Source organism: Neopsephotus bourkii, unplaced genomic scaffold, assembly GCF_033783945.1.
Source record: "Neopsephotus bourkii isolate Nb327-2 ecotype Australia unplaced genomic scaffold, CSIRO-AGI_Nbou_v1 NB_998, whole genome shotgun sequence".
In the NCBI taxonomy this organism is placed as follows: Eukaryota; Metazoa; Chordata; class Aves; order Psittaciformes; family Psittacidae; genus Neopsephotus; species Neopsephotus bourkii.
In genome coordinates, this window is record NW_026901490.1 from 3,159,243 (window position 1) to 3,187,145 (window position 27,903).

A 27,903-nucleotide genomic window follows, 5' to 3' on the forward strand; every position below is an offset into this window, starting at 1 on the left:
GTTGAAGGATGTGATCCTGCCCCTCTACTCTGCTCTTGTGAGACCTCCCTTGGAGTATTGTGTGCAGTTCTGGTGTCCTCAACTTAAAAAAGACGTGGATCTGTGGGAATAAGTCCAGAGGAGGGCCACGAGGATGATCAGGGGACTGGAGCACCTCCTGTATGAAGACAGGCTGAGAAAGTTGGGCCTGTTCAGCCTGGAGAAGAGAAAGCTGCGTGGAGACCTCATAGCAGCCTTCCAGTATCTGAAAGGGGCCTACAGGGGTGCTGGGGATGGACTACTCATTAGGGACTGTAGTGACAGGGCAAGGGGTAATCGGTTCAAACTCAAACAGGAGAAGTTTGGATCGAATAAAAGGAGGAAGTTAGGGTGGTGAGGCACTGGAATGGGTTGCCCAGGGAAGTGGTGAATGCTCCATCCCTCGCAGTATTCAAGGCCAGGTTGGACAAAGCCTTGGGTGAGATGGTTTAGTGTGAGGTGTCTGTGCCCATGGCAGGGGGGTTGGAACTTGATGATCTTAAGGTCCTTTCCAACCCTAACTATTCTACGATTCTATAATTCTATGTTACAGTTTCAACATAGTTTCTTCAGACGTATTTTCAATTTCAAGTCTGGTAACCACTGTCAAAAGATAAGTAAATGCACCATTTTTCTGAACTTTACATCTACACCATAGTTCACTGTATCTCTACGTACAATTACATTAGAATGCTGCCAGAAAATAAGGAAAAGATACCACAACATTAACTAAAATATTTACATACCTTTGCCAGTTTGGGTTTTTGAGCATATTTTGCTAAATTCAGTCGAGACAGATTTATGAAAGGGCCATCTGGATTTGTTATCATTGAAGCCTGAAGGGGAGACAGAATTTTTTAAGTAGGAAGATCCTCTACACTTTTCTGGAAAATTTTCAAAATATTTGCAGTATCCAAAAAAAAAAAAAAAAAAAAGTCAGAAACAAACAAGCAAAAAGAAAAAACCCCACGAAACCAAACAAAGCATTTACAGATGCAGTATTCTACTGTGCAATACAGACTCTTCTTACTGAATTTCATCTTTTCTGAAAGCCAGGACTTTGTCCTACTCCCACACAGTCCCTGAAAGAGGTTGCACAAACTACCTTCTAGAGCTACCTTTTTATTCATTCTCTCTACTATTTCCATAATATGCCCAAACATGTAGTTTAGACTAACTGTTGGATGGACTGAAGGTAGTTGGGATACATAACAAAAAATCTTCAGGAAAGGTTTAGGATTATCAGTTAATATCTGCAATACGGAGAATATAGGCATGTTTTGCCATTAATGTAATGTTAAACTGTATTACATATTCATGCCAATTGCAGATTATTAATTTTACCAATAAGCCAGGATAAAACTAGTATAATTTATTTTCCTTATCTTCTGAAGTAACAAGACACTAGGAGATTAGTAATTGTTTTGTAGTAAAGTGAAAAACTTGGAGCAGGTTTCAACATACTTACAGTGAAATTATATCATAATCTTTTCATGGCCTTCAGTGAATAAAAGTAAGTCTCACAGAACTTGTGAATTTCGAATTTATGTGATGTTTTGGGAATTTATGCACATTTTTAATATAAAAAGACCAGAAAACAACATTTTCAAACTATACTATGAAAAGTTAGAAAATTAAAAATGCTCACCTCCTTCAAACTTGAGTTCAGGTGCAGCTTTTATATCAATTACAATGTCACTGTACCAATACTCTCACCAAGAAAGCCACCATTCTGAAAGCAGAATCTATCAACTTACCGTTCCTAGCCTAATATATCTCCCAGAAGCACTAGTAATTGGACGAGCTGTGAGAGGTGTATTTATAGCCTGTTCCATAGTACCTGGCCGTCCACTTTGTGTGCTGGGTCTTACAAATCCTGTAATAGGTCTTCCTGATTGAGTTACCGGCCTGAAAATGTTAAGCACATTACCCTTATATTGTGTAGTTTTTATCAATAGACAATTTAAACACTTATATCTGAAACATTTAATTTCCAGAAGTCAAATTTAGGATTTGCTCAATTTCAATTGGTCACATTTAAAAAAACATAAACAACTACATACCTAACAGCTGGGCTGGGGCCTCCACCTTGGCTAGTTCCAGGGAGTTTCAAAGATGTTCCTGGTCCTATAAAATAGGAGCATTTCTCACTTTACATCAAGACACACCACTTTTGTCTGGCAGACTTAAAAAAATTTTGTTTTACAAAAAACTGGAAAGCTCTTTGTTCAAACACAGAACAAAGACCAAACACAAAGGAGACAAAAACAAATATTGCACAGTACTACCGATAAATTGTCAGACTATTGTGAGAAACCTGCCACAGTGAACATTACTTTCTTACTTCTACCCTTCCCATTCTCTCCCCCATCCCACGTGGAAGAAGTGAGCTAATGGCTGTGTGGGGCTTAGCTGCCTACTGGGGCTAACCCACAACAATTCTCAAGATCATCTTAGGAGCAACAGATAGCACTGAAGTAAGAAAGGTTACTGAAACAATGAGATCATTCTAATTTGAAATGGTATATTTTCTATGTGGGACTTGAGTAGCAGCCAGACTTGAGTAAAGAAATCAAAGCCTTCAGCTACAGGGCAGATGGAAAATGAGCTCTCATATCATTAGGCCTCCATAGGACCCCACACACAATTTAGGGCACGCTAAAGTTCAAACACTTCCATACCCAAAGGTCATCAATGAAAATATTGAATTGGCTTGAGCTCAGGTGAACAGCTGAAGGGTCCCCTTTTCACGCATTTATGTTTTGACAGTGGATCATTAAGCATTACTAGCTCCCGCATGTATATTATCCATCATCTTCACTGACATATGATTATAGTCAGTTTTTCTAACCTCCTGACTGAATGTCTAAGAGATGGTTTCAAAAACTTGGTTAAAAGCAAGATACGACATCTACACCTTTGGGTTTGTTCACTACTTGCTACCATGTACAGAAAGAAATGAGACTTAGTTGAAACAGACAGTTCTTGACATATCACTCTTACTTATCTACTTGCTTTCTAGATATGTATGAACTGCTTTTATTCCAAATGTTTCAAAGAACTGAAGTTAAACTTGTAAGTAGATAGGGTTTTTTTTCCTTTAATTCACCAAGATAAAGCCTGAGTTTGCCCTCCTTCAGTTTATCTCTCCTGCCCTCAAGCTCTGATTTCCTCTGAGATACTGCCAGACCACTGTTTAAACCAGTAGACTTACCCAAATTTTTAACTTCTAACTCAATCTAAATACCTTTTAGCTTTTTTAATCCATAATGCCAACTAAATATGTAAGTGATGTTAAAAAAAAAGGAGCAAAACTTAGGATTCTCTCTCTTCTGGCTGGCTGCACTTAGGATCTCTGTTGCTTACTTGCTCTTTACAGTCCTGTGAATCTTCAGTTTTTTACTCAACAGACAGGGTGGCCAGCCCATCCAGCATATCTTCTAATGTAATCATAGAATCATAGAATAGTTAGGGTTGGAAAGGACCTTAAGATCATCAAGTTGCAACCCCCCTGCCATGGGCACAGACACCCCACAATAAACGATATCACCCAAGGCCTCGTCCAACCTGGCCTTCAACACTGCCAGGGATGGAGCATTCACAACCTCCTTGGGCAACCTATTCCAGTGCCTCACCACCCTAACAGGAAAGAATTTCCTCCTTATATCCAATCTAAACTTCCCCTGTTTAAGTTTTAACCCATTACCCCTTGTCCTATCACTACAGTCCCTAATGAAGAGGCCCTCCCCAGCACCCCTCTAGGCCCCCTTCAGATACTGGAAGGCTGCTGAGGTCTCCACGCAGCCTTCTCTTCTCCAGGCTGAACAGCCCCAACTTTCTCAGCCGAAAACATGTTTTTCAGAAACACATACTAATTGGCAGCTCATACTAATCACAGCTTTTTCATTGACAAGGAAGTTACAGGAGTCATGATGCTATAGGACATTTGTATTAATAAACAAGACTGATAAAAAATTAACACAGCAAAATTATAAACATTTTAAAACTAATGGAAATAGATTTTATTATATATATGTATGAAGTGGAACCACAGAAAAGTAGTTGTTTCCACTGGACCCTTTACAATTCAGTAATTATTTAATAATGCAAGACCAAGAGCAAAACCATTATTATGATAGCTTAATCTGGAAAATAAGATAAGGACAGATGAAAAATTTAAATGGATATTTAACTGATGCAAAAGGATTTGAACTGCTTAGTAAGTGAAGTGCATACAATACCTGTTGTAATATGTGAGGTATGACTACACACTTAAGTTTGTAAGCTATAAATATAGTGGTGGAGGATATCCTAGATTTGCCAAAGTGAAAGACCCCGAGACCTGCACAACTATGGATAACACACTTTAACAGCAAAATAAAAACCCCACAGTCAGCTACCACTTTTTCTTATTAGATCATGTGTAAAAGTAGACGTGATCACAGAATTACAGAATGGCTGATGTTCGCAGGGACCACTGGAGGTCATCTGATCCAGCCAGACTCGAACAGGCCACCTAAAGCCAGCTGCCTTGGACCCTGTCTAGATGGTTTCTGAAAATCTCTAAGGCCAGAGACTCCACAACCTCCTTGGGCAACCTGTGCCAGTGTCCAGTCACCCTCACAGTAAAAAAGAGTGCTTCCTGATTTTCAGCCAGAGCCTCCTGTGTTTCATTTTGTGTCTACTGCCTCTGGTCCTGTCACTGGGCATCACTGCAAAGACCAAATCCATTCTCTTTGCTCCTTCCCAAGTGATATCCCAAGTGATATCTGTACTTATCTTTTACATAAAAAATGTTACAGAAAAACACTTCAGGTGTATAAAGAAAGTAAAATCAAGCTGTGGAAGAAAAACATATTTTCTATGTGTCAGTGGACACATTGTCTGGTTTAGTGACACACTGAAAAAGCATGCAGATTAACTGTAAAGAGTTAAGAGAGTTTCAAGATTTAACTCAAAAATTAGAATATATACCTCAGAATGAGAAAATTGTTTAGTTTACCAAAGAAAAGATTACTGGATGACTTAATGACAGCTTTAGCTACTTTAGAAAAACACCTTTGAAAATAAAGACCTCGTATCAGGCTTAAACTGTACACAAAGAAGCAACAACTGGAGCTACAGCTGATAATTCCCACTACAGATATGGCATACACTGATAAAAGCTAGCAAACTTAGTAATTTAATGAAGACTGCAGGGGGTTCTCCCTCTCTGGAAAGTTCTTATGCTTTCTGAAACCTGCATACTAGCTCAGGCACATCTAGTGGATTTGAAGCACAAATGGCAAAGTCTTATCTCATTGATTCAGGAGCGTAGGCCACACTATCATAAAGATTTTCCTTGGCTTTGAAATCTGTGACACACTACCTAGAAAGACACCTTCTTTTCTGTTTAAATATATCATGAATGTGTTTTTCCATAATGCCTTATTTCTCAATAAAATTCATCAAATGACTTTTCTTGGCAGATGGTCTCTACCACAGGGGACATAAAATCAAATAAAAGTCTAAATTTTATTATCATGCTGCTTTAAGACAGACACATGTAATTAGATTATTATAATGTATAAACACAACTTGAATACTGCTTGACTGTATTATGTGGCCAAGCATATAATGAACATTTTTTAAAATGTCATCAGATAGATATGCAATTGCCTGCTTCTATCCAGATGAGAAAAGCTTTTAATGCTTCAAGTATTAGTTCTGGACTACATCCAGCTCTTCCCTTGAATTCTTTCACATGGTAGGCAGCTAAGAGCCACACCTAATACGATGCCTAAAAGAAAAGAAACAATGCACTGATGGAAAACAGCCAGTCAGTACAGATGTAGAGGAAAAGCTGACAAAACACTATTTGTCTGAAGCTCTGTCTGACAAGACTAAGCACTACATCAAGATCATGTGGGGTATCTGAACACTGCCATGTAACCATGAAACAATCTAAAGAAGAGCACACTCTTCTTGTAGCAATAGCTAAAAACAGTATCAAGTCACCTCAAGATATACTATTTTGTGCTAGAATCCAATCCTGAGCAAAAGAGATCTTCTTGCTTTAATATGCATAAGTGAAAGTCGTTCTTACGTGCAACTTGAGCAATGGCATTTTCATCTAGCACCATCTCTGCGATTTCTTCTTGATCCATATCAATTTCATCCACGTACACCATTTCTGTCAAAGCTCGTGTTTTCAGGCTCCAGGCAGCCTGAATAAGGATAAAACAAAATGTAAAATATTTTCAGGACACAAAGTAAATAATCTAATAAGTATTACTGCCTTCAACATTTTAACAGGCTTGAATAAGGTATTGACTTAAACAGTTGTGTGTATCCTGCAGTTCCCTGATGCAGTGGAAAGGGGATCAAGACTTTAGACAACTCTTTTGGAGGGAAAAAATATAGTCATTGAGTTTGGAGGACACAATTTTACTCCTCATGAAAAGTTATGATTAATTTAAGTCAGTGCAACCCTCTGAGAACTTGTGCTTTGGAAGAAATCCCCAGATACCAGTGCTGCTCAAACACCACTGCTGACAGACACATCATTTAAATTGGGATGGGAGAGGGAGGTAAGTAAACAACAGTAATGCAAAATAATGCCCTTTCTAGGCATCCGTAGAGAAAGAAGGGAAATCTTTTAACCAGCAGTTACAGTACATTACTATCCACAGGTGACAGTCTTTAGAAAGATAATCTAGAACGCCTTCATTCAAAGCATCAAGTGTAAAAAAATGTGTAAAAGTATAAATTAAGCATCTCCAATTGTGAGATTATTGGAGTACTTGTTAGTGAACTGAGCTGACAAATTGCTACATTAAATGTCTTGGAGAATTATACGAGCAGTTTAGAAAGGCAAGCATAATTTTAGCCTATGTGACAAGCTTTGTGTATACTGTAGAGAAAACAAATCAATGCGGAAAAGAAAAACCAGTGGCAGCCATACCACCAAAATAAGTGCAGATCCAATCACTTTGATAATTTAATACTTATGGAGAAGGTATAATAAAAGGAGCCGTAAGATTAATCCCTGATCTTCCTTCTGATTTTGAACAGATCATCATGAATTTTCCAAATTGCCAAAACAATTACATTTGTTTCCTTTCTGACAGGGAGTACAGCAGTCTGGTGAAAAAGCATGGTTAATATTTTCTAAGTAGGCATTTCAAAAAAGAATCAGACTGATGCTACCTTAATAGAACAAAAGGTCAAACGCATGCAAACATTTGTTCTTTAAATGAGAGGTAAGAAAAGCTGCCTATAGTAACGATCTTTTCCTGGGAACTGAAAGCAGTACCTTCTTCACACTAATTGCTAAAACTGGGGCCAGTTCTTAATATAAACATGTTACTGTGATTTTTCCAAACACAAACATGAAATAATGTGTTTTGAGAAGCAACATTATTGACATTATTGGATAAATATCTGTCATAAAAAATAGATTCCTTAGGCAGCTTTTCTAGTCTTAAGATCCTAGTCTGAGGCTTCACAGCCAACAAAAATTTGAATATTGCATATTATTCCTTAATTAAATATCAGCCTGTAGATTAGAGTATTGCCTGCAGCAATGTTTGTTACAGGACTTCTGATCAAAACAGCAAAAGAGAAAAATGGCCAGTTTGCTACTTAAACTACAGAAAGGTGACCTTTACTTTGGGAGACTAAAAGTGTTGCCGCAGATTCCATTTATATTACCTGCTCTCTCTTTGCAGGATCAATAATTTTGTTTTATGACAAGCAACATGTCTGGCATTTATTAAGACAACCTGCAGTTTTATGAAATGGGCATTCAAACAGTAGGAACAAAAAAGAGACAGCTCATTTCAGACAACCCACATATACGCAGCATAATAATAGATTTACCTTGCTTACTCATCAGAGCAGAACTTTACAGTAACTGATAGTGATTAAAGAGGGAAAGAGTATCTTAACAACTGTAAGTATAAAAATGTAATACAGTATTTCTTAAGTCTAAACTCCAGAAAGTGACAGTGTTTTTCACTTAGTTCCAGATAACTGTTTTTTAACTGAATCTTATATCTTCCTCTTGCTCCTCAAACTACAGAAACCAAATTTAAAAAACAGATAAACTTAAAATCTAAAATACTTAAAATGTATTTTCTAAAAGTAGCAGCACACATTTGTAAGAGGTTTCATTCTCCAATAATCCTTTTAATTACCATACATTTTATTATGTACACAGTGAAAACCCCACAACACAACTACCTTGCGAATCATAATCCTTAAAGTTAAGAAGATATCTGTCAGAACTTCACTGAAACCATTTCGTATGCAAACAACTTGCATGACTTCATTGGAATTTAATTGGAAACTTGTAAAATATGTTACTGAGCCGTATTTAAAGATGCAATTTAATGTTGCATTTAATCTCCTCTGACTGTAGGGTGGAGCCAAAAGATGCCACCTGCATATTACTGCTCTTCCCATCTCAGTAACCTAGTGCTAATGTGGACAGAGTGAAAGCTAATCAATTACCCTCAGTCTTCCATCACTTGCACAAAGCATCATCACGCAGCTTCAACACTACCAGATTCTACACAAGGTAGTGAGAATGAGCTGTAGGAGCAGGAAGATCATGTGTAGCACCCCACCGTTACACAGCATTAAATGAAATGTGAAAGTGAGCCCTAACATCTTAAATATTGTTCTGTCTGTGAAACACACATTGTCTTTTCCCTAATTGAGCTCATTCAGCTCAAAACAGATTCAATTTAGCTTTTAGAGGGAACTAAGCTACTGAACTGTTGAATAAATCTATAAGAAATATTTGAGAGAAATAAAATTCTACCAACTATAATAGCTGCCTATTTAAAATACCCTTTTCAAATATACTGCCTTACAAATTATGAAAAACAAATGTATGCCATTAAGGATTTAACAACAAAACCAGTATTATTCACAGTGTATCAGAAATTCTTCCCCGTGATTGTATCTAATAATTGTATTTATGAAAAGAATTTTACCTGAAACACGGAGTATTCAGAATCAGGCTCCTGAAAAGAGATTAAATAGGAACTGAGGAATTGAAATGTAAAACAATAAAAACAATGACCAAAAAAATGGAATTATGCTCTGTGACCACCTCACTTTGAACAAAGATTTTCTCTCTCAACTTACACACATTATTGAGCTAATCAGTGTTTCACACAATAAAAGCAGATTTGCAGTAAGCACATTTTTCAGATCTCTTTTGCTTTTTTTGCTTCTGCTGGATCATGTCGGCCAAATCTTGCAGAACATTACAGAATTATTAAACGAAAAAATGGTACATAAAAAAGAACCAAGCCAAACCAAAAAACTTAGAAGATGGAAGCAAATCTCCAAGATGTTAACAATACTATTACATGGATTTATAATGCCTACATAATAACATCCATCTTTGTGCATTTTTGTTAAGCGCTGATGGTTATCACACTGATGTCACTGAAGTATATAAAAGAGAATTCCTGCAGAAACTGATTATATATATTTTTTTTTTACTTCTATGATAGAAATGATGTATTTACTGTATTCTGGACAGTAATACTGTTAAGTGGAATAAATATCAAACTAATAGTTTATTGCACAATCCAACAAACAAAGGATGAAGTTTACTACAAGCCAAAAAGAAGGAATTTACATCTGTTCAAAAATCTGAGGTAAAAGCGAATAATAACAGGAATTGCAGATTTATCATAATTTATTGTCTAATTTTCATGTTTATATAACATTTAAACTATCCTTCACAGCTTCTGCTGCTCAGTTCCAGGCACTAGGGAGGGATTTCTCCTCTCTAACATACTACTTAGCTTGAGGGGAAAGACAAAGAAGGTGGGAGATGGATGCTACTTTCTTTAAATCACTATTAGTCTTTCACAGAGTGAGCTCATTTTTGCTCCTAGAGACAGTGGAAAATTTCTTAAACATCTGGCCTTCTGTAAATCTACTACAGTTACGTCAGCTATACTAGACTGAATATAGAAACTTAGTGTAACACTGACTAGAAAGGGACTTCAGGAAGCCTCTAGTCCAAAGCCCAGCTCAAAGCAAGGTCAGCTATGAGATCAGTTGAGGCTGCTCAGAGCTTTGCCCAGTTGGGTATTGAAAATTTCCAAGGATGGCGACCACAAAATGCCCCTGTACAACCTGCTCCACTGCCTTACAGAGAAATGTTTTACCTTGTATCAAGCCAAAGTCCCCTTTATTTCAGTTTATATTTGTCTTTCACTCCATGCACCACTGTGAGGGGCTTAGCTCCATCTTCTTGATAATCTCCTTGTATGCATTAGAAAGCTGCTACTAGATCACACCAATGTCTTCTCCAAGCTGAAGCACTGCTCAGCTTGCTGTTAGCTTCCTCTGCAGCCAGGGCACACTGCTGGCTCACGTTTCACCAGGAAAATGGTGAGGTCAAGCTTGCCCTTTTCCTTTATAGTATGAGATACGGTCTGCTTCTTTCAATGTGAGCACCGCTGCTGAGTGAATTCCATGACTGCAGGGACCTGGAAAACTGGTGATGCCCTTCCAGATTCCTTCTGTAGTGTACTGGAATTTCGTTGGCCTTTTAAGGATTCTATCTGGAATCTCAAACTTGTTCACCAGTGTTAGAATGCATTATACAGCTTATAAATTTAGTATTTTAAAGAACTAAACATTAATTGAGGGATTAATCTGAGCTCTCTGTGATGTACCTGGCCTTGATTAAGGCACTGAAACTGCCTTTATATTTTAGATGTATGATTAAATGAACTTCAGGTTCTTGTAACATGTTGTTTTATTTATAGTATTGCTCTTCTAAAAAATAAACTGCTCTAGCTTTCTAAGTAATAAAGGACATAGAGATATTTCAGCTTCCATTTTATTCACTCTATCATGTCGGAGTGTTACTGCACATACGATGTACTAGAAAATGTACAGGAAAACAGCAGTAGGTGATCTTCCATAACGTATGTGTAACAGTAACTAATGAGGACAAGGTTAGGAATATTACAATGCCTTGACATTTCAGATGTGTATCACAATAAGGCACTGTTCATAAGTACAAAAAATAATTAAAAAGGAAAATAAGTTTACTTATCTAGCAGCATTCATATTGATAAAAAAAAATACAGAAATTACTTCCCTCATCACTTTGAAAAAAAAGTAAGAGTTGATCAGTAATACTTACTAAAAACATTGCTGTCATAATGGTAGGTGATTGTCCATATATCTTAATATATTGATGGAGGTTTTGACCAGAAATAACATAAACCCTCAAGCAAGTGATAGAACCTCCCCATTAAACACAAGTCTGGAACAACAAAAATTAACATTAAAATATATCTTAACATGGGTGGATCCAGCAGTTTCTATTCATGCAAGTAATCCACTGGAACTAGGTTCCAAATACAGATTTCTTTGAGAGGATTAACAAATAGTGGTGCCCTATAAGCTTGTGTCTCAAAACAAAAGGTCAAATTTATTCTTCACTTACACATATAAAGCTCCTTTGAAATTAATAAGATAGTAAAAGCAATAAATGAAGGATTTAACACAGATCTCTAAATCCACCAAGGGCGTTTTAAAATTAATATCTAAAGTCAGTTTATTTGAAGACCAAAAACATTTAGAAAATTAAGTCTTCTGATGCTTATAGCCTAGAAGAGGGAATGAAACAAGATTACATACTTTATACTCAAATAAAGCTTCATTCTACAATTAGTTTCAGGTCAGTATGATTTCATACATGCAGAATATTAAAATCAGTATAGTCTAAAAATGCTCTTCAAATAATTAACAGCAGAAACACAGAAAAAACATTACCCAAGAACGACTTCAGTATACGTATCACTAATTTTTATGCAAAAACTTAATAACTGTAATCTCTTGAACCAATAACTGATTTCACTTAAAGATTTTTTTTCAAATCAAGTTCCATGCATATAAATACATCCGTGGTAACTTTATTATGACTTTAGAAAAAACAGTATGCACGTAATAGGAGCTGAAAGTTCACCATGGGAGAAGAAAGGACCAATGAACAAAAGCAAATCCTCACTGCAGACCATTAATGAAGTTGAAGGCAGGACATCCACTGTATGTCAATTACATTAGCATTTTATTTTTTTTTAGTTGTTAAACTACAGCAGGCCTCAGACATTGGTGCTGGTTATTGCCTTGAATCTGACATATGGAACACAAAGAAGAGTAATCAGATTAGGTAACTAATCAGGATGATCAACAGCAACAACCCTGGATTGTGTTTCCTCTAGGTCATGCTATTACTATAAACACAGAAGACAACGCCTGTCTGCTTACAACAGAAAATAATTAAACAGAACATCAGGGCTTTATGTGTTTGTATGCCCAAAAGATAGTCACAGAAAATATAGCTTTTATCCATCCTACGACTGTCAGCATAAAAGTAAATGCCATCAATAAAATCTGTATTCCCAATTCTTACACAAAGAAATGCACAAAACATTTTATAGAAAAAAAATACTCAAGTCTTCCATAAAATCTAACTCAGTAGCAGCTACTTATTCTCCTATCAGTGTTCAGCACATTTTATTCATTAAGAACTCTTCAGGAGAACAACTGATTTTAAAATGTTTTGATTCCATTGTTCTGTTAAGAATTCAAGTTTATAATGACATAGCATTGGATACTACTATGTGAGAATATTCCTGATTCATGCCCAGTTGAGTAAAAGGTCAACACCATACCTTAAAAAGCTCCTAGGGCTTAACCACATCTGGTGACAGAGTTCAAAGAGAGTTCTACAACGACTAAGAAAGCTTCTAAATATATGGGCATGTAACCAGTGACTGTATCATTACTAAACTTATTTTTTAGACTATCAAATCATATTTTACAATGTTCTTAAAGGAGCACTTATTTAAAATAATTACACGTGCAATGAAAAATATTCTGAATAGTAAGCTATAAGTACATGGGTAGTAAATTAAGAGACATATCAAGATGTACAAGTCAAGAAAATTTATTGCATTTATAAGTGTGACTGGCAAAATGCTTATTTCTAAGGGTACTGTAGAAAGCTGATTTCAGCTGCCCATAGTTTTGACACGGCACTGAGGATGCAATGGAACAGGAGTAGTCCTACCATTTAGCAAATCAGCTGACAGCTGGGAAAAATGGACAGGCTTTCAAACAAGCAAGGTCTGATTATGGAGTTACACTTTTCCTTTACTTACTAATTGTTACATTGCCTGTCATAGAAGGGAGAAGGTTAGCTGCCTGAACATGAAAAACTTCTCGTGTTTGTCACAGCTTAACCATTCCTGAGCATCAGTTTGAAGGACACCATCTCCTGTATGTAGCTTGGTTTCTATCATATCCTAATGCATGCTTTTCAAAACAGTGACCATGGCTACTGTTCTTACATGATACTTCTTTCCGTGGTTGCAGAGGCTGGGAGGCACACGCTTAGCAGAATATAGGACAAGAGGATGGGAACAGATGGCACAGTGATTACAACAGTTGAGTATTCCCTCATGATGCGCAGCAGCTCACTAAATCCAAACTTGCCATGAGTGTTGTATTTGTCTGTTTGCTTTCCTGGTGCCTACCATGAGATATCTTGGGCCCGATTTGCAGAAGTGCTCCAATAAAGGGTGTGACCATAAAATGTTTTAGAATGCTATGTGGTTTTTAAGCATTAAATCCCACATGTATTGGGTTAAGCACCAAAAATTATTCATACTTAAATTTTAGATATTTCTCCATTTTATACCAAAACGCTAGTAATGTAATTCACACAGACGGAAGACAGCACTATTTTCTGGCAGGTAGCTAAAGACAGAAATAAAGTTTGATCAAAAATTCAGGAACTACTGATTTCATTAACATGCCACCTTCAGCATGCCTTCAATCTGCCTGAGAATGATCTTGGATTCTTAATTAACTTAAAAAAAAAAAAAAGTAATCTTAGCTCACTGTTCTAGAATTTGCAACTACAGCAACTTGATACGCTACCATTAGAATAAATACATAAATAAATAAATAATGTAAAATAGTATTAGGCTATGCAAGTCTGGAGAATTAAATAACGTCTGTCACTTATTTGAGTTCTAATTACCTTAGTGTTCAGCTTTCCAGTTATCAAAATCTTTCGTAAGGTTTCAACTACACATGAAACATTCTAGGGACACATTGCTATTTCCTTTACTCTGTGCCTGAAGCCCACCTGGGCAAATGTGATAAGATTGAGACCTTAAAGCAGCAAGTGTAGAAAGCAATAAGCTGAGAGTGTAACAACATAAGTAGAGAAAAGACTTGCAAGCCTTTACAAATGAGAAACAGAGTAACAAAATACAGGCTTCCATGGACTGATAACCAGTAAATACTAAGATTTTGTGTTGATTACAATAAAAAGTGTGAAATATAAAATATCATGAGCACAGCTGGATGAAGAAGAGAAATGCCATTCCGTGCTAAATCTGTCATGAATGTTAAAGCTATGTTTTAAATAGATAATTAGAAAATGTTTTACTTGAAAATATTCCAAAGTGTAAGATTTTGCATGTTGAGTTGGTTTGAGTTTGGTTCAAGCTGCACTCTTGGAAGTTATTTAACTGATATTCTAGTTTCTCCAACCTGCTGTACCAAAATAAACAGGTGGCATAAAACCCACTACATTTTCTTTTAGAAGCTGTCCTCTTTGAACTAACAGGAATGATGGAAAAAAGCTGTGTAGGCATTACATTGTACAACATGAAGTACAGTATACTTCATGATCCTTCTGAGGAAATATGCTGAACTGCCACTTGATAATCACCTCTCTGTTTATCTTTAAAAAAGCTCTAACCTGTTTCTCTACTTATATGAAATACTTTATATAAGATAAAATCTGCTTGCTGTGCATACAACTTAGAGTTGTGCTTTACTTGAGCACTTATCTATGAAATATCCTCACAGGAAGACTGAAACATACACTTTCAAAATGTGAAAGAGGAAAACTTTTATTTTCCAATATAAAGTAAATATATTTTTAAATATTTTGGATGTTACTCAATTTCTGTGACTAAATTAATTCCTGCTTAAAATGAGCTCTTAATAAGGATTCCTCAAGAACATTATACAGTGCAAGAGCAAAACTAACCGTATTTCAAGTTTGCCTCTATAGAAAGCAAAGACATTTCTCATCCATCTACACTTTCAAGTAAGTTTGAAATATGCTGCTGCTTAAGAATACCTTTTTCACATAAAACCGTGAACAAGAATATAGTTCTGAAATGAACACACTGAAGTTATAAAGTCCAGTCCTTTGCAGGCTACCACAACATGAGAGTCATTCAGAACACTGACAAAGCTTGACCTTAACATTCAGAAATTTCATATAGGGCCTCTTCTAAGAGCTTGTGATTTGTTGTATAGACATCATTCATATCCCCATCCCCCACCGTTTCTCAAAGCGTAATTATCTTAAATGTTTTTACTCTTTCATACTTGTAGAAAATAAAGCTTATAGGTTCGTATAATCATTTCAAAGGCCAAATTAAGTGATGAACTGCTCATCCTAACTTTATACAGTATTTGGAAAAACTCCTATATTGCTGGTATGTAACGTCCTGCTTCTCTAAGGAGAATGTATGGTTTAATCTAAGAAAACAACTAATTTTATGTACTTAAATGTTTGCAGCATGTGCAGTCAATGTTTGGAAGAAAGAAACAAAACCAAATGAGATCTACAGCCTCTCATTACTGTTTTTTTATTTTCCTCCTAAATATTTTTTCCAGCCTTACACACCCTCTTCCTTACCCCCTTCTGTCCATTGCAGGTATCTCCAACAAGTTCCTCTGTGCTACCAGAAACAGCCTATCAAAAGTTTGGAGATGCCAAGTGTAACAAGACAATTTTATACTTGGGCTTCAGCATACAGTAGAAATGCAGTTGTTTTTATATTTCCATGTTGAGATCTTAAGAGTGGAAAACATCTTACTAACAAAAATTATAAATTAATTGCACCAGAATCGTTATTACCTTTATGACTCTTACTGTTATTTTCTATATTGTCTCAAGAGTTTCCATCATGAATCAAGTGCCGTACTTCTATATGCAAAGATCACACTTTGTGATTAAAAGGATGTTACATATTACATGCATACAAATATTAATCACAAACAACTTTCTCAAATCCTTCCTTCTTGCAGAAAGGTGAGAAAATATGTAGGTATTGAACAACACATGCCCAACATTTTCAGAGACTGCAGCTATAGAAAGAGCAGAGGAATGGAAACGCCTTTTGGCCCCCAGTAATGCTTCAACATAAGCTGAGCTAAAATGAGTGTCTCTTAACCTTATGAGGTTTAGTCCATACAGCAACTGTGATATCTGAACATCTGTGTAATATCACCAGTAACATCCTCAAGCATGTCTGATTTGTCTTGGCTTTTCTTACTTTAACTCTGCAAAACCTTGAGTGAGTTAAAACTCTTCCTGTGACCCCACTATTGCCACCGCTTCATTCCCAGCAGCACAAGGTGCCTACGCCCCTCCTCTTCGTGGCTGGAGCCGGAGGTACTACCAGAGAGCGTATACGGAGAACGCGGCATCCCTGCGCTGGCCGCTGCCGGCTACGGGACAGCCGTAGGGGGCTCGGTCAGAAGGCGCTGCTGGGCCTTTCTCCCCCCGCCTCCTCCTCCTCGCCAGGCATGGTGTGGCGCGGCCCGGCCCGGCCCTGCCCTGCCCACTAACTGCGTGCCACACCGGGCCTCTCGGCGGCTGCGACAGGTAGAGAAGGAGCGTCGGAACGCTCGCGCTGTCGGGACGCTGAAAAGAGGGGTCGCGGCCCGCTGCTGACCGACACCGCCGCCTCCCTTCCCTACGGCCTCCCAGCCCGGCCCTCCACTACCTGCTCGCCAGGCGGCCCCTCCAGCAGCTGCGAGCAGAGATCCGAGCACTCCCGGAACTTCCTCCGCCTGAAATAGCTCAAGGCTTGGAACAGCAGCTCCGGCGCCAGCCCCATCCCGCCGGCGGGTCAGTCACAGCGGCTCTGGTGGGTTCCCGGCCGCCTGCCTGCTAAGCGGGCCCTGAGGCGGAGCGCGGCCGGCCAACCGGCTGCAGCGGAAACGACGGGCCCAGGCAGGCCGAGGCGGGGCCTGCCGGCGCGCCGCGACGCAAGGGATCGGGGTAGGGCGGCAGCTCCTGGAGGTCCCATGCGGCTATGTGCACCTTAAGCAGGGCAGGACGACCCCGACCCAGCCCCGCCCTGCGGGAGCCTCTCCACGATGACCAAAAGCAGAGTGTGCTCTCTAATAACGAGAACGGAAGATGTCAGACAACCACACTGTTTTTAAACAGTGTCCTGTTATTTCCTGCCCTATCATCAAGAGCCATTTCGAATTTGAATATATGCCTAAATAAGAAGAATACAGTCCTTTAATTCTTACTTGGGTAAAATGCACTTTAGAGTACCAGGTGTCCTGGTTGAGAAAAGTACGGGTTTCTGTGAACAGCACTGTTTTGAGTCTTGCAGACTCCATTAGTTCCTTTAGCTCATTAGTTCTTGCAGAGCAGCAGTAGGACTGAGATACTTGATGAAAAAAAGCTGTAATACATCTGTTCTTACTTTCTCTGTATTGTAAGATGCTGATTGCACCCATGAGCCCAAGTAAAAGTGGGGGGAAGAATATCTAGGGATGCTTAGACAAAGTAAGTTTTGTCTAAGTAAAATACAAATTACTTACAAAAAAGTAAGCTTTTGATGTGAAAATTTCTGATGGATGAACACGAATATGATAGCTAAAATAATGTCATTGGCATTTTAGCAGATCACTCTGGTTATATTGCTTCTGTCTCACCTAAATATTAGCTTTTCTCCAAGATCCATGACATGATGTGCAGATTAGCAAGATCAATGTCAGGTGGAAAGATGGAGAAATAGAAATGCCAATCCCAAGACTACAGCTTATTCTAATATGGGAGTAAGTGGCCTGAACTGAAGTAGCAGCTATAGGAAGCTGCTTGGTCTTACGGAGAGTGCACAGGTATACTGGGTTCACATGAGGGAGGAGGGGGCAGGCATGGGAGCAGCTTCTGTGAGAAGCTGCTAGAAGCTTTCCTATGCCCAGTACAGCCAATGCCAACTGGCTACAAGTCAGACTTGCTGCTGCCCAAGGCCTAGCCCATCACTGATGATGGTAGCACCTCTGGGATAACGTTTCAGAAGGTGGAAAAAAAAACTGTGCAAGACCAGCAGCAGCCAGAGAGGGGTATGAGAATATCTGACAGAAACAGCTCTGAAGGCACCAAGGTGAGTGTACAAGGAGGGGCAGGAGGTACCCCAGGCAACGGAGCAGAGATTCCCCTGCAGCCCATGGTGCAACCCATGGTGAGGCAGGCTGTCCCCTGCAGCCCATGGAGGTCCACGGTGGAGCAGATGTCCACCTGCAGCCTGGGGAGGACCCCATGACAGAGCAGGAGGAGGCACCCACACTGGAGCAGGCTCCTGGCAGAACCTGTGAACCCATTCACAGAGGAGCCCACACTAGAGCTGGTTTGTTAGCAGAAGCCATGACCCCATGGGAGTACTCACACTACAGCAGTCTGTGCTCGAAGGACTGCACCCTGTGGAAGGGAGCTCACGCTGGAGGAGCTCACTGCAGACCATGGGAAGGACCCATGCTGGAGAAATTTATGGAGAATTGTCTCCCACACTGGAGCAGGGGAAGAGTGTGTGGGGTCCTCCCCTTTAAGAGGAAGAAATGGCATGATGAAATGCCATGGCATGATGAAATGATGAACTGATTGCAACTCCCATTCCCCATTCCCCTGTGCTGTTGTGGGGCTGGAGGTAGGGAATTCAGGAGTCAAGTTAAGCCTGGGAAGAAAGGAGAGGTAAGGGGAAGGGGTTTTAAGATTTAGTTTTTATTTCTCATTATCCTGCTCTGATTTCATTGGTAATAAATTAAACTAATTTCCCCAAGCTGAGTCTTTTTTCATAGAATCATAGAATCATAGAATAGTTAGCGTTGGAAAGGACCTTAAGATCATCAAGTTCCAACCCCCCAGCTATGGGCACAGACACCTCACAATAAATCGTATCGCCCAAGGCGTCATCCAACCTGGCCTTGAACACTGCCAGGGATAGAGCATTCACAACCTCTCTGGGCAACCTGTTCCAGTGCCTCACCACCCTAACAGGAAAGAACTTCTTCCTTATATCCAATCTTAAGCTTCCCCTGTTCAAGTTTTGACCTGTTACCCCTTGTCCTATCACTACAGTCCCTAATGAAGAGTCCATCCCCAGCATCCCTATATGCCCCCTTCAGATACTGGAAGGCTGCTATGAGGTCTCCATGCAGCCTTCTCTTCTCCAGGCTGAACAGCCCCAACTTTCTCAGCCTGTCTTCATATGGGAAGTGCTCCAGTTCCCTGATCATCCTCGTGGCCCTCTTCTGGACTTGCTCCAACAGTTCCATGTCCTTTTTAATTTGAGGACACCAGAATTGTACACAATGCTCCAGGTGAGGTCTCACAAGAGTGGAGTAGAGGGGCAGGATCACCTCCTTCGACCTGCTGGTCACGTTCCTTTTGATGCAGCCCAGGAAACGGTTGGCTTTCTGGGCTGAAAGCTCATACTGAAGCCGGCTCATGTTCAGTTTCTCATCAACAAGCATCCCAAAGTCCTTCTCTGCAGGGCTGCTCTGAATCTCTTCTCTGCCCAGCCTGTAGCTGTGCCTGGGATTGCTCCAACCCAGCTGTAGGACCTTGCACTTGGCATGGTTAAACTTCATGAGGTTGCCATCAGCCCACCTCACAAGCCTGTCAGGGTCCCTCTGGATGACATTCCTTCCCTCCAGCGGATCAACTGAACCACACAGTTTGGTGTCATTGGCAAACTTGCTGAGGGCGCACTCAATCCCACTGTCCATGTCACCGACAAAGATGTTGAACAAGACCGGTCCCAACAGTGATCCCTGAGGGACACCACTCGTTACTGGTCTCCAGCTGGACACTGAACCATTGACCACAACTCTGATTGTGGCCATCCAGCCAGTTCTTTATCCCACGAGTGGTCCATCCATCAAATAGATGTCTCTCCAATTTAGAGACAAGGATGTTGTGTGGGACAGTGTCGAACGCTTTGCACAAGTCCAGGTAGATGACATCAACTGCTCTACCCCTGTCCGTCAGTTCTGTAGCCCCATCATAGAAGGCCACCAAATTGGCCAGAGAGGATTTCCCCTTAGTGAAGCCATGCTGGCTATCACCAAGCACCTTGTTGTTTTTCATGTGCCTTAGCATGCGTTCCAGGAGAATCTGCTCCAAGATTTTGCCAGGCACAGAGGTGAGACTGACTGGTCTGTAATTCCCTGGGTCATTCGTTTTCCCATTCTTGAAAATGGGGGTTATATTTCCCTTTTTCCAGTCATCAGGAACTTCACCTGACTGCCATGATTTTTCAAATACAATGGATAGTGGCTTAGCGACTTCATTTGCCAGCTCCTTCAGGACCCGTGGATGGATTTCATCAGGACCCATGGACTTGTGCATGTTCAGGTTCTTAAGATGGTCTCAAACCAGATCGTCTCCTACAGTGGGACCAAGGTCTTCCCTCTCACAGTCCCTGCATCTGCCTTCCAAGATTTGGGTGGTGCGATCAGAGCCTTTGCCGGTGAGGACCGAGGCAAAGAAGTCATTTAGAACCTCAGCCTTCTCCAAATCCAGGGTAGCCAGTTCTCCCGAGAGCTTCCTGAGGGGGCCTGCGTTCTCCCTAGTCTGTTTTTTGTTTGCTATGTACCTGTAGAATCCCTTCCTGTTATCCTTAATATCCCTAGCCAAGTTTAATTCTAACTGGGCCTTGGCTTTCCTAAGCTGGTCCCTAGCTTCCTGGACGACATCTCTGTACTCTTCCCAGGCCACCTGTCCTTGCTTCCACTTTCTATAAGACTCTTTTTTCATTTGAATTTTCCTCAGCAGCTCCTTATCCATCCAAGGATGTCTCCTGGCCCTCCTGCTGCACTTTCTTCTAGTTGGGATGCAACACTCCTGAGCTTGAAGCAGATGATCCTTGAGTATCAAACAAGAGTCTTGGGCCCCCCTGCCCTCTAGGGCTATATCCCATGGAACCTTACTAAGCAGGTTCCTGAAGAGGCCAAAGTCTGCTCTTTTGAAGTCCAGGGCAATGAACTTGCTGCACACTCTTGTCACTTCCCTGAGGATCTCAAATTGAACCATCTCATGATCACTGCATCCAAGGCTGCCCTGGAACGTCACATTTCCAACGAGCCCTTCCCTGTTGGTGAGCACAAGGTCAAGCATGGCACCTCTCCTTGTCAGCTCCTCTATTACTTGCAGAAAGAAGTTGTCTTCCACACAGTTGAGGAACCTCCTGGATTGCTTGTGCTGGGCCATACCGTCATTCCAACAGATGTCAGGGTGGTTGAAGTCACCCATGAGAACGAGGGCCTGTGAGCGTAAGGCTTTTCCTATCTATCTGTAGAGTGCTTCGTCCACATGTTCTCCTTGATCAGGTGGTCTGTAACAGATCCCCGCAGTAATGTCTCCCATAGCTATTTTCCCTTTAACCCCTGGCCCACAAACTCTCTGTTAACTGCTCACCTGTCCCCAGACAGAGTTCCAGCCTATCCCTAACATAAAGGGCAACTCCCCCTCGTCGCCTGCCAGGCCTGTCTTTTCTAAAAAGCCTGTAACCTTCCATTCCAACACTCCAGTCGTAGGAGCCATCCCACCATGTTTCTGTGGTGCCTATTATATCATACCCCCATAGACGTGCACACGCCTCTAATTCCTCTTGTTTTCCTGTGATAGGAATTGCTGAGTGATCTCCCTGTCCTTATCTCTACCTAAGAGATAAGAGATATCTCTACCTAAGAGATAAGAGATAAGATGTAAAGCTCTAAGCTTTACATTTTATTTTCTTTGCCCTGTATGGTGAAGAAGGGAGTGATAGAGTGTCTTTGGTGGGCACCTGGCATCCAGTCATGATCAACTCACTACACAGGGAAACAGTGATCTGAGTGAAGTCTTTTCTGGGACCCATGTCACCCCCAGTTAAGAAGGGTGGAAAGAATAATACAATAATTTGATCCTTATCTGCTTTAAAGTCATTGGGGAGTCTGTGTGTGCTGTATTCCCACAAAGCACTTAGAAGACTTGCACAAGAGACTCACTGTATGCCTCAGGTTGGTCAGAAGACTGAACAGTATCTCTTGTTCCTCTGTCAGACAATCTGCTGTGATACTGCTATGCAGTTGTACTGCTCTGGCTGAGTAACGTTTGAGCTGTACGTTATTACCCCATTTTGTTTATAATTTCTTTTAAATGGCAAATCCTTCAGCATGTGTTTTATGGTCAGGCTTAGCACAATGAGTGGGATGTGCTATTCAGAGTAATCGTGAACAATGGTCAAAAACCAGAGTTATTAAAAATACTAACTTGAAGCTCCTCCACTTTTGTGTACATTTATGAGATGATCTGTTTTTTAAATGCTGGCTGTTACCATGTTAGGTAATTCAGCACATTTGGGCTCTCTTTGTGCACTATTCAGGGGATGTAGATGTGAGAATATCTATGTTCATTCTCCATAAGTCTTGGGAGAACGTCAGCTCTCTAAACTGTGGCACTGTTTTATTCTTGGAAACAACTGTCTAAAACAGTATGTCCTGATCCTGGAGGAACATTGCACAGAATATTCAATCCAATATTGACAGATTTCTGTATGAGCAGGGCCTTTAGACATAAAATTACACAATTCTACCTGTCCTACCTTTCAAGTAAAGCCAGTCCCCTGGTGAGACACTATTTGCATCCCTGGAGTCCAGCAGCAGGTATAAAAATGCATTCTCTCTGGCATGGCCTGCTGCCGCTACTAAGTGAGGCCAAATCCCCAGGTGTGCTGCTGGTGTGCTTTCTTGGCATGCTTACCTCCTGGCCCGTTTCTGGTACTGGCACAGAGATCATCCTACACATATAATCTTTGAAGCTTTTTCCACTGAAAATGCCAGCTTTCACTTCCTGTGTGGGGAGCATTCTGAGTTTTTTTTAATATGGGAGCTGTCTGTATCTTGATTATCAAAATCCCCAAATTTGAACCTTTAACTGGTCTATCACTTCCTTCAAATAATAATAATCTCTGTGGGTAGCCACACCATTTTTCTAATTTATTAAAATCCTGGAATAAGATATGCAAAGTCCTGTGCTTTGTAGAGTTCTGTATGGCAGTACCCCTCCAGTGTAACTATATCAAAACTAAAAAGTCAGGAATTAGAGTCATGGCCTATGACCAGATTACCTTCAGGGAAATAAAAAAATGTAATCTGATGCAGATGAAGTCAGGTGACATCAAACTGGGAGAACCTGTTCAACTGAGCAACTCAACCTAATCATCTGCCTATGATATTTATTTCCAGACAAATCTGGATCTGAATACTTATTTCTGGCACACATAGAGGCACTCTTGCACACTCATATACTTCTCAAACACTGCATAGAAGTAAGACTGGTAGTCCAGCAAGTATTTCTAACACTTGCTACCCCAATACTATGCATGTTCATTGTATTAGAAGCAACCTGGCCTTAGCTGGTATGTTTAGAGAGACAATTCTCATCTTCTGTGAGAGGAAATTCAGTGGTGCTGCTTTATTTACATGTGGAGTATTCACTCACAAAGAGTTGTGGTCAGTGGCTCAATGTCCAGCTGGAGACCAGTAATGAGTGGTGTCAATCAGGAATCGGTGTTGGGACTGGTCTTGTTAAACATCTTTGTCGGTAACATGGACAGTGGGATTGAGTGCGCCCTCAGCAAGTTTGCCGATGACACCAAGCTGTGTGGTTCAGTTGATACGCTGGAGAGAAGAAATGCCATCCAGAGGGACCTTGACTTGCTTGTGAGGTGGGCTGATGGCAACCTCATGAAGTTTAACCATGCCAAGTGCAAGTTCCTACAGCTGGGTCGGAGCAATCCCAGGCACAGCTACAGGTTGGGCAGAGAAGAGATTCAGAGCAGCCCTGCAGAGAAGGACTTGGGGGTGCTGGTCAATGAGAAAATGAACATGAGCTGGCTTCAGTGTGCGCTCACAGGCCAGAAAGCCAACTGTATCCTGGGCTGCATCAAAAGGAGTGTGACCAGCAGGTTGAAAGAGGTGGTCCTGCCCCTTTTTTCTGCTCTCGTGAGACCTCATTTGGAGTATTGTGTGCAGTTCTGGTGTCCTCAACATAAAAAGGACATGGAACTGTTGGAACAATCTAGAGGAGGGCCACGAGGATGATCAGGGGACTGAAGTGCCTCCTGTATGAAGACAGGATGAGAAAGTTGGGGCTGTTCAGCCTGGAGAAGAGAAGGCTGCATGGAGACCTCATAGCAGCCTTCCAGTATCTGAAGGGGGCCTATAGGGATGCTGGGGATGGACTCTTCATTAGGGACTGTAGTGATAGGACAAGGGGTAATGGGTTCAAACTTAAACAGGGGAAGTTTAGATTGGATATAAGGAAGAAATTCTTTCCTGTTAGGGTGGTGAGGCACTGGAATGGATTGCCCAGAGAGGTTGTGAATGCTTCATCCCTGGCAGTGTTGAAGGCCATGTTGGACAAGGCCTTGGGTGATATGGTTTAGAGCGAGGTGTCCGTGCCCATGGCAGGGGGCTTGGAACTTGATGATCTTAAGGTCCTTTCCAACCCTAACTATTCTATGATTCTATTGTGATGGTATCACTGTTTCATGGGTAATTTGAACCTTGCACTCATTTACTTGAACCAAGAACAGATAATTCAAGAAGCCTCTTCTGTCTGTGGTTTATTGTTCATTTGAAAACTAGATGTCCCTGAGACAGGCTACAATAAATAATTCTTATAATTATTTCTAAATAAAAGTATCAGGGAACTCTACTGAATATCAGGAATCCCTTATTATTTATGTTTATTAATAAAACACATGGATTTGTATAATTGCTTTTTATAAAATATAGGTTTTGTTGAATAAATGTTGCTTAGAGATTTAAATCTGCTTTGCATTTTAACCTTTTATGTTGATAAAGGTTTTTTCTTCCTACTGACAAGTGTACTTTAAACTGATATTGAATATGGGTCTGAAAGGATAGATGCATTTAATGTTTTCTTTCTGTACACACTCCTACAGAACAAATTATTGGTATGCCTAAAATTATTTGCATTTTTCAAATTTTCTTATGATTCTTCTGCATCAGTCTCTTAACATTTAAACTGTGAGTATGAGATACATGAATTAGTTTCTTACAATGTGCATATGGAAGAGGTGAGTAGGACAGGACCCACTGGTATCTAAGACCCCTTTCATTTTAAAAACACATGCTATAGGCTGACTTTGCCTTTCTCTATAAGTCTCCCATGCAGGTCTTCTACACATAAAGTAATCATACTTATTTCTTGAACTAGGAATGCTAATTCTCGGGCCTTATCTCTCATCATGAACTCACATTCTTATGATAAAACCAAGAAAAGAACCTAAAAATAGTTTCTAAAGTTCTGTTGGTATATTAATGTTTCTTACACAAGCCTGTGGAGAAATGTCTTGTGTCCCTCAGTAGCTAAAGCATTCAGATGCAGGCTACTGCTTCTGTCAGTTACTCATCGCTCTCAAGACATAAGAAGACAGAATAAAGATGTAATTTGCTGGGCAATACAATTAACAAGAGCTTGAAAATTAACACTGATGTTACATATCTACCTGAAGATTGCCTCAGCTAGAGACATCTGTCCTGCCTTTGAAAAAGAACTGGCATTGTGAAAGACGACATGCAAAAAGGGTTCATTCTAATGATTCAGATACATTTGGCATTGGGAGAACTGAGAGCAACAGAGCACAGAGTGAGGTTTATTTTGTGTGCTTTGAATGAACCCAAACAGGACTAAAGACCAGGCCATGCCAACTGCCTCCTTTTTGAGAAGGTGTGTAGATGTGGCAGAAGAGTACAAACAGGAAGTTCCATCTTTACATGCTATTTTCAGAACCCATTTCTTACTGGCTAGAAAATTAGGAGAGATCATGCAAATGAAATTGCATTAAGAGCAGAGTTTTATGCTGAGGCTTAGATTCAGCACTGGGGAAAGTAATTTGTAGCAGCAGCTGCAGATTTAATTCTGTGACCAGCCAAGATAACAATAAACATCAACAGCAATTATTGCTATCATAAATAAGAATACTGCCTCTTCTTGCTGATCATACATGATAACCTAACCATGATTACCATGGTCTGGCTGAAAAAGGATAACCCAGCAGTTGATAACAGAACTTAGGTGGCAGTACTGTTCAGGTCCCCTGCCATTAAATTTCATTTGACCTTAGATCTTTCCTGTTCTGTTCATGTGTGGACCAAATAGAATCATAGAATCATAGAATAGTTAGAGTTGAAAAGGACCTTAAGATCATCAAGTTCCAACCCCCCTGCCATGGGCAGGGACACCTCGCTCTAAACCATATTACCCAAGGCCTTGTCCAACCTGGCCTTCAACACTGCCAGGGATGAAGCATTCACAACCTCCTTGGGCAACCTATTCCAGTGCCTCACCACCCTAACAGGAAAGAATTTCCTCCTTATATCCAATCTAAACTTCCTCTGTTTAAGTTTGAACCCATTACCCCTTGTCCTATCACTACAGTCCCTAATGAAGAGTCCATCCCCAGCATCCCTATATGCCCCCTTCAGATACTGGAAGGCTGCTATGAGGTCTCCATGCAGCCTTCTCTCCTCCAGGCTGAACAGCCCCAACTTTCTCAGCCGATCTTCACAACTTTTGTGATTGGATGCACACCTCCTTTAGTGTGCAGGATGAACAGGATGTTTTTCAAGTGCTACTGTTACCTTCTTCTTTGTCTTCGGTGGTTCATATGAGGCACTACTTGTTTGATGAAGATGCTCTGTATGCTGCACTGAATATAGATTGGTGTTCATCACACTAGCAGGAATCAATGCAGCTATAAACAGCTACCTATGAAAAGGCTTGTATGTTATTTCCATTTAAAGATAGGTTGCAAAAAATTGCAAAGGATTCACTGATGACTGGATACTTAGCTTAAAACACCCCTGGGCTTGACTCTGTCTTTTCAAGTTTATAGCAGCTAGCCTAGCACACTTATTTGCAGCGGACCCTAAGTATCGAAGTAGGAACTCTGGTAATAATACTAACAGTCATATCTGAAAAGCTTGATATAAATGGGTTTACTCATATCTATCTCTATAAATATATATATTAAAGCACTTGAGAGAGAATACAGACTTGGTACTTAGTCTACAAAGCCATTCCATCATCAGCATTTGTTACATACCTGTTAGCTCCCACCAAAAAGCAATGTAGGTCCGCCACAAATCTACTTTCATCCTTTTAGAAGTGTTAAACTGTTCTGTTAGTAATATATCATTTTTAGAGCAAAAATGTGGGAAAAATATCTATTTTTCCTACTGTGAGGATTGGCTATTTTACAGAGGATTGTGTACACTAGGTTACACTAAAAAGTTATATTGTGTAGCAGTCTTTTTCCCGTATTTTCTATTACAATTGGAATCACTTAAAATGAAGTATTTGCTATCCCTAAAGTAGGCTTACTTTACTTCATTTGGTACACTGAATATATACTGTGGGGAACAAGCCTACACAAATGAGTACCTAAATCAAAAAATGATTTAAGTTGGAACGGATCTTTGAAGGCTAATTCAACCTCTCACTCAAAACAGGGTGAACTTCAAAGTTGTATGAGGTTGCTCAGGTTGCTCTAATCTCTTGGCCAGCAGAGATTAGAGACTCTCTGAGACAAAGAAGCCGCAGCCTCTTTGGGCCATCTATTCTGTCCTTAACCAGCCTGTTCCAGTACTTAGCCAAATCTGATAGTATGGAGTCATACAATGAAATTAATTCAATGTTTGCATTCCACTTCTTGATTAATAGTGCTA

The 27,903-nt window shown here is 40.2% G+C and overlaps 1 protein-coding gene across 6 annotated transcripts in view; it reads right to left on the bottom strand.

Annotated features, from left to right (window-relative positions):
• Positions 1-17,123, bottom strand: part of TTC8 (tetratricopeptide repeat domain 8) — a 43,234-nt gene extending 26,111 nt beyond the window's left edge. For 3 of the 6 annotated variants that reach the window (XR_009726481.1, XM_061359966.1, XM_061359961.1), the window contains exons 1-6: positions 16,869-17,123; positions 9,000-9,029; positions 6,104-6,224; positions 2,082-2,145; positions 1,776-1,926; positions 765-854 (exon numbers count right to left, since the gene is read on the bottom strand). Coding sequence is in view for 5 of the 6 variants with exons in the window: in XM_061359966.1 (XP_061215950.1) it covers positions 765-854; positions 1,776-1,926; positions 2,082-2,145; positions 6,104-6,224; positions 9,000-9,029; positions 16,869-16,982 (570 nt within the window). In the remaining variant the exon portion in view is untranslated. The remainder of the gene's footprint in view (positions 1-764; positions 855-1,775; positions 1,927-2,081; positions 2,146-6,103; positions 6,225-8,999; positions 9,030-16,868) is intronic. The other 3 variants (XM_061359963.1, XM_061359965.1, XM_061359964.1) reach the window with 3 other exon arrangements.
• Positions 17,124-27,903: the final 10,780 nt, after the last annotated feature.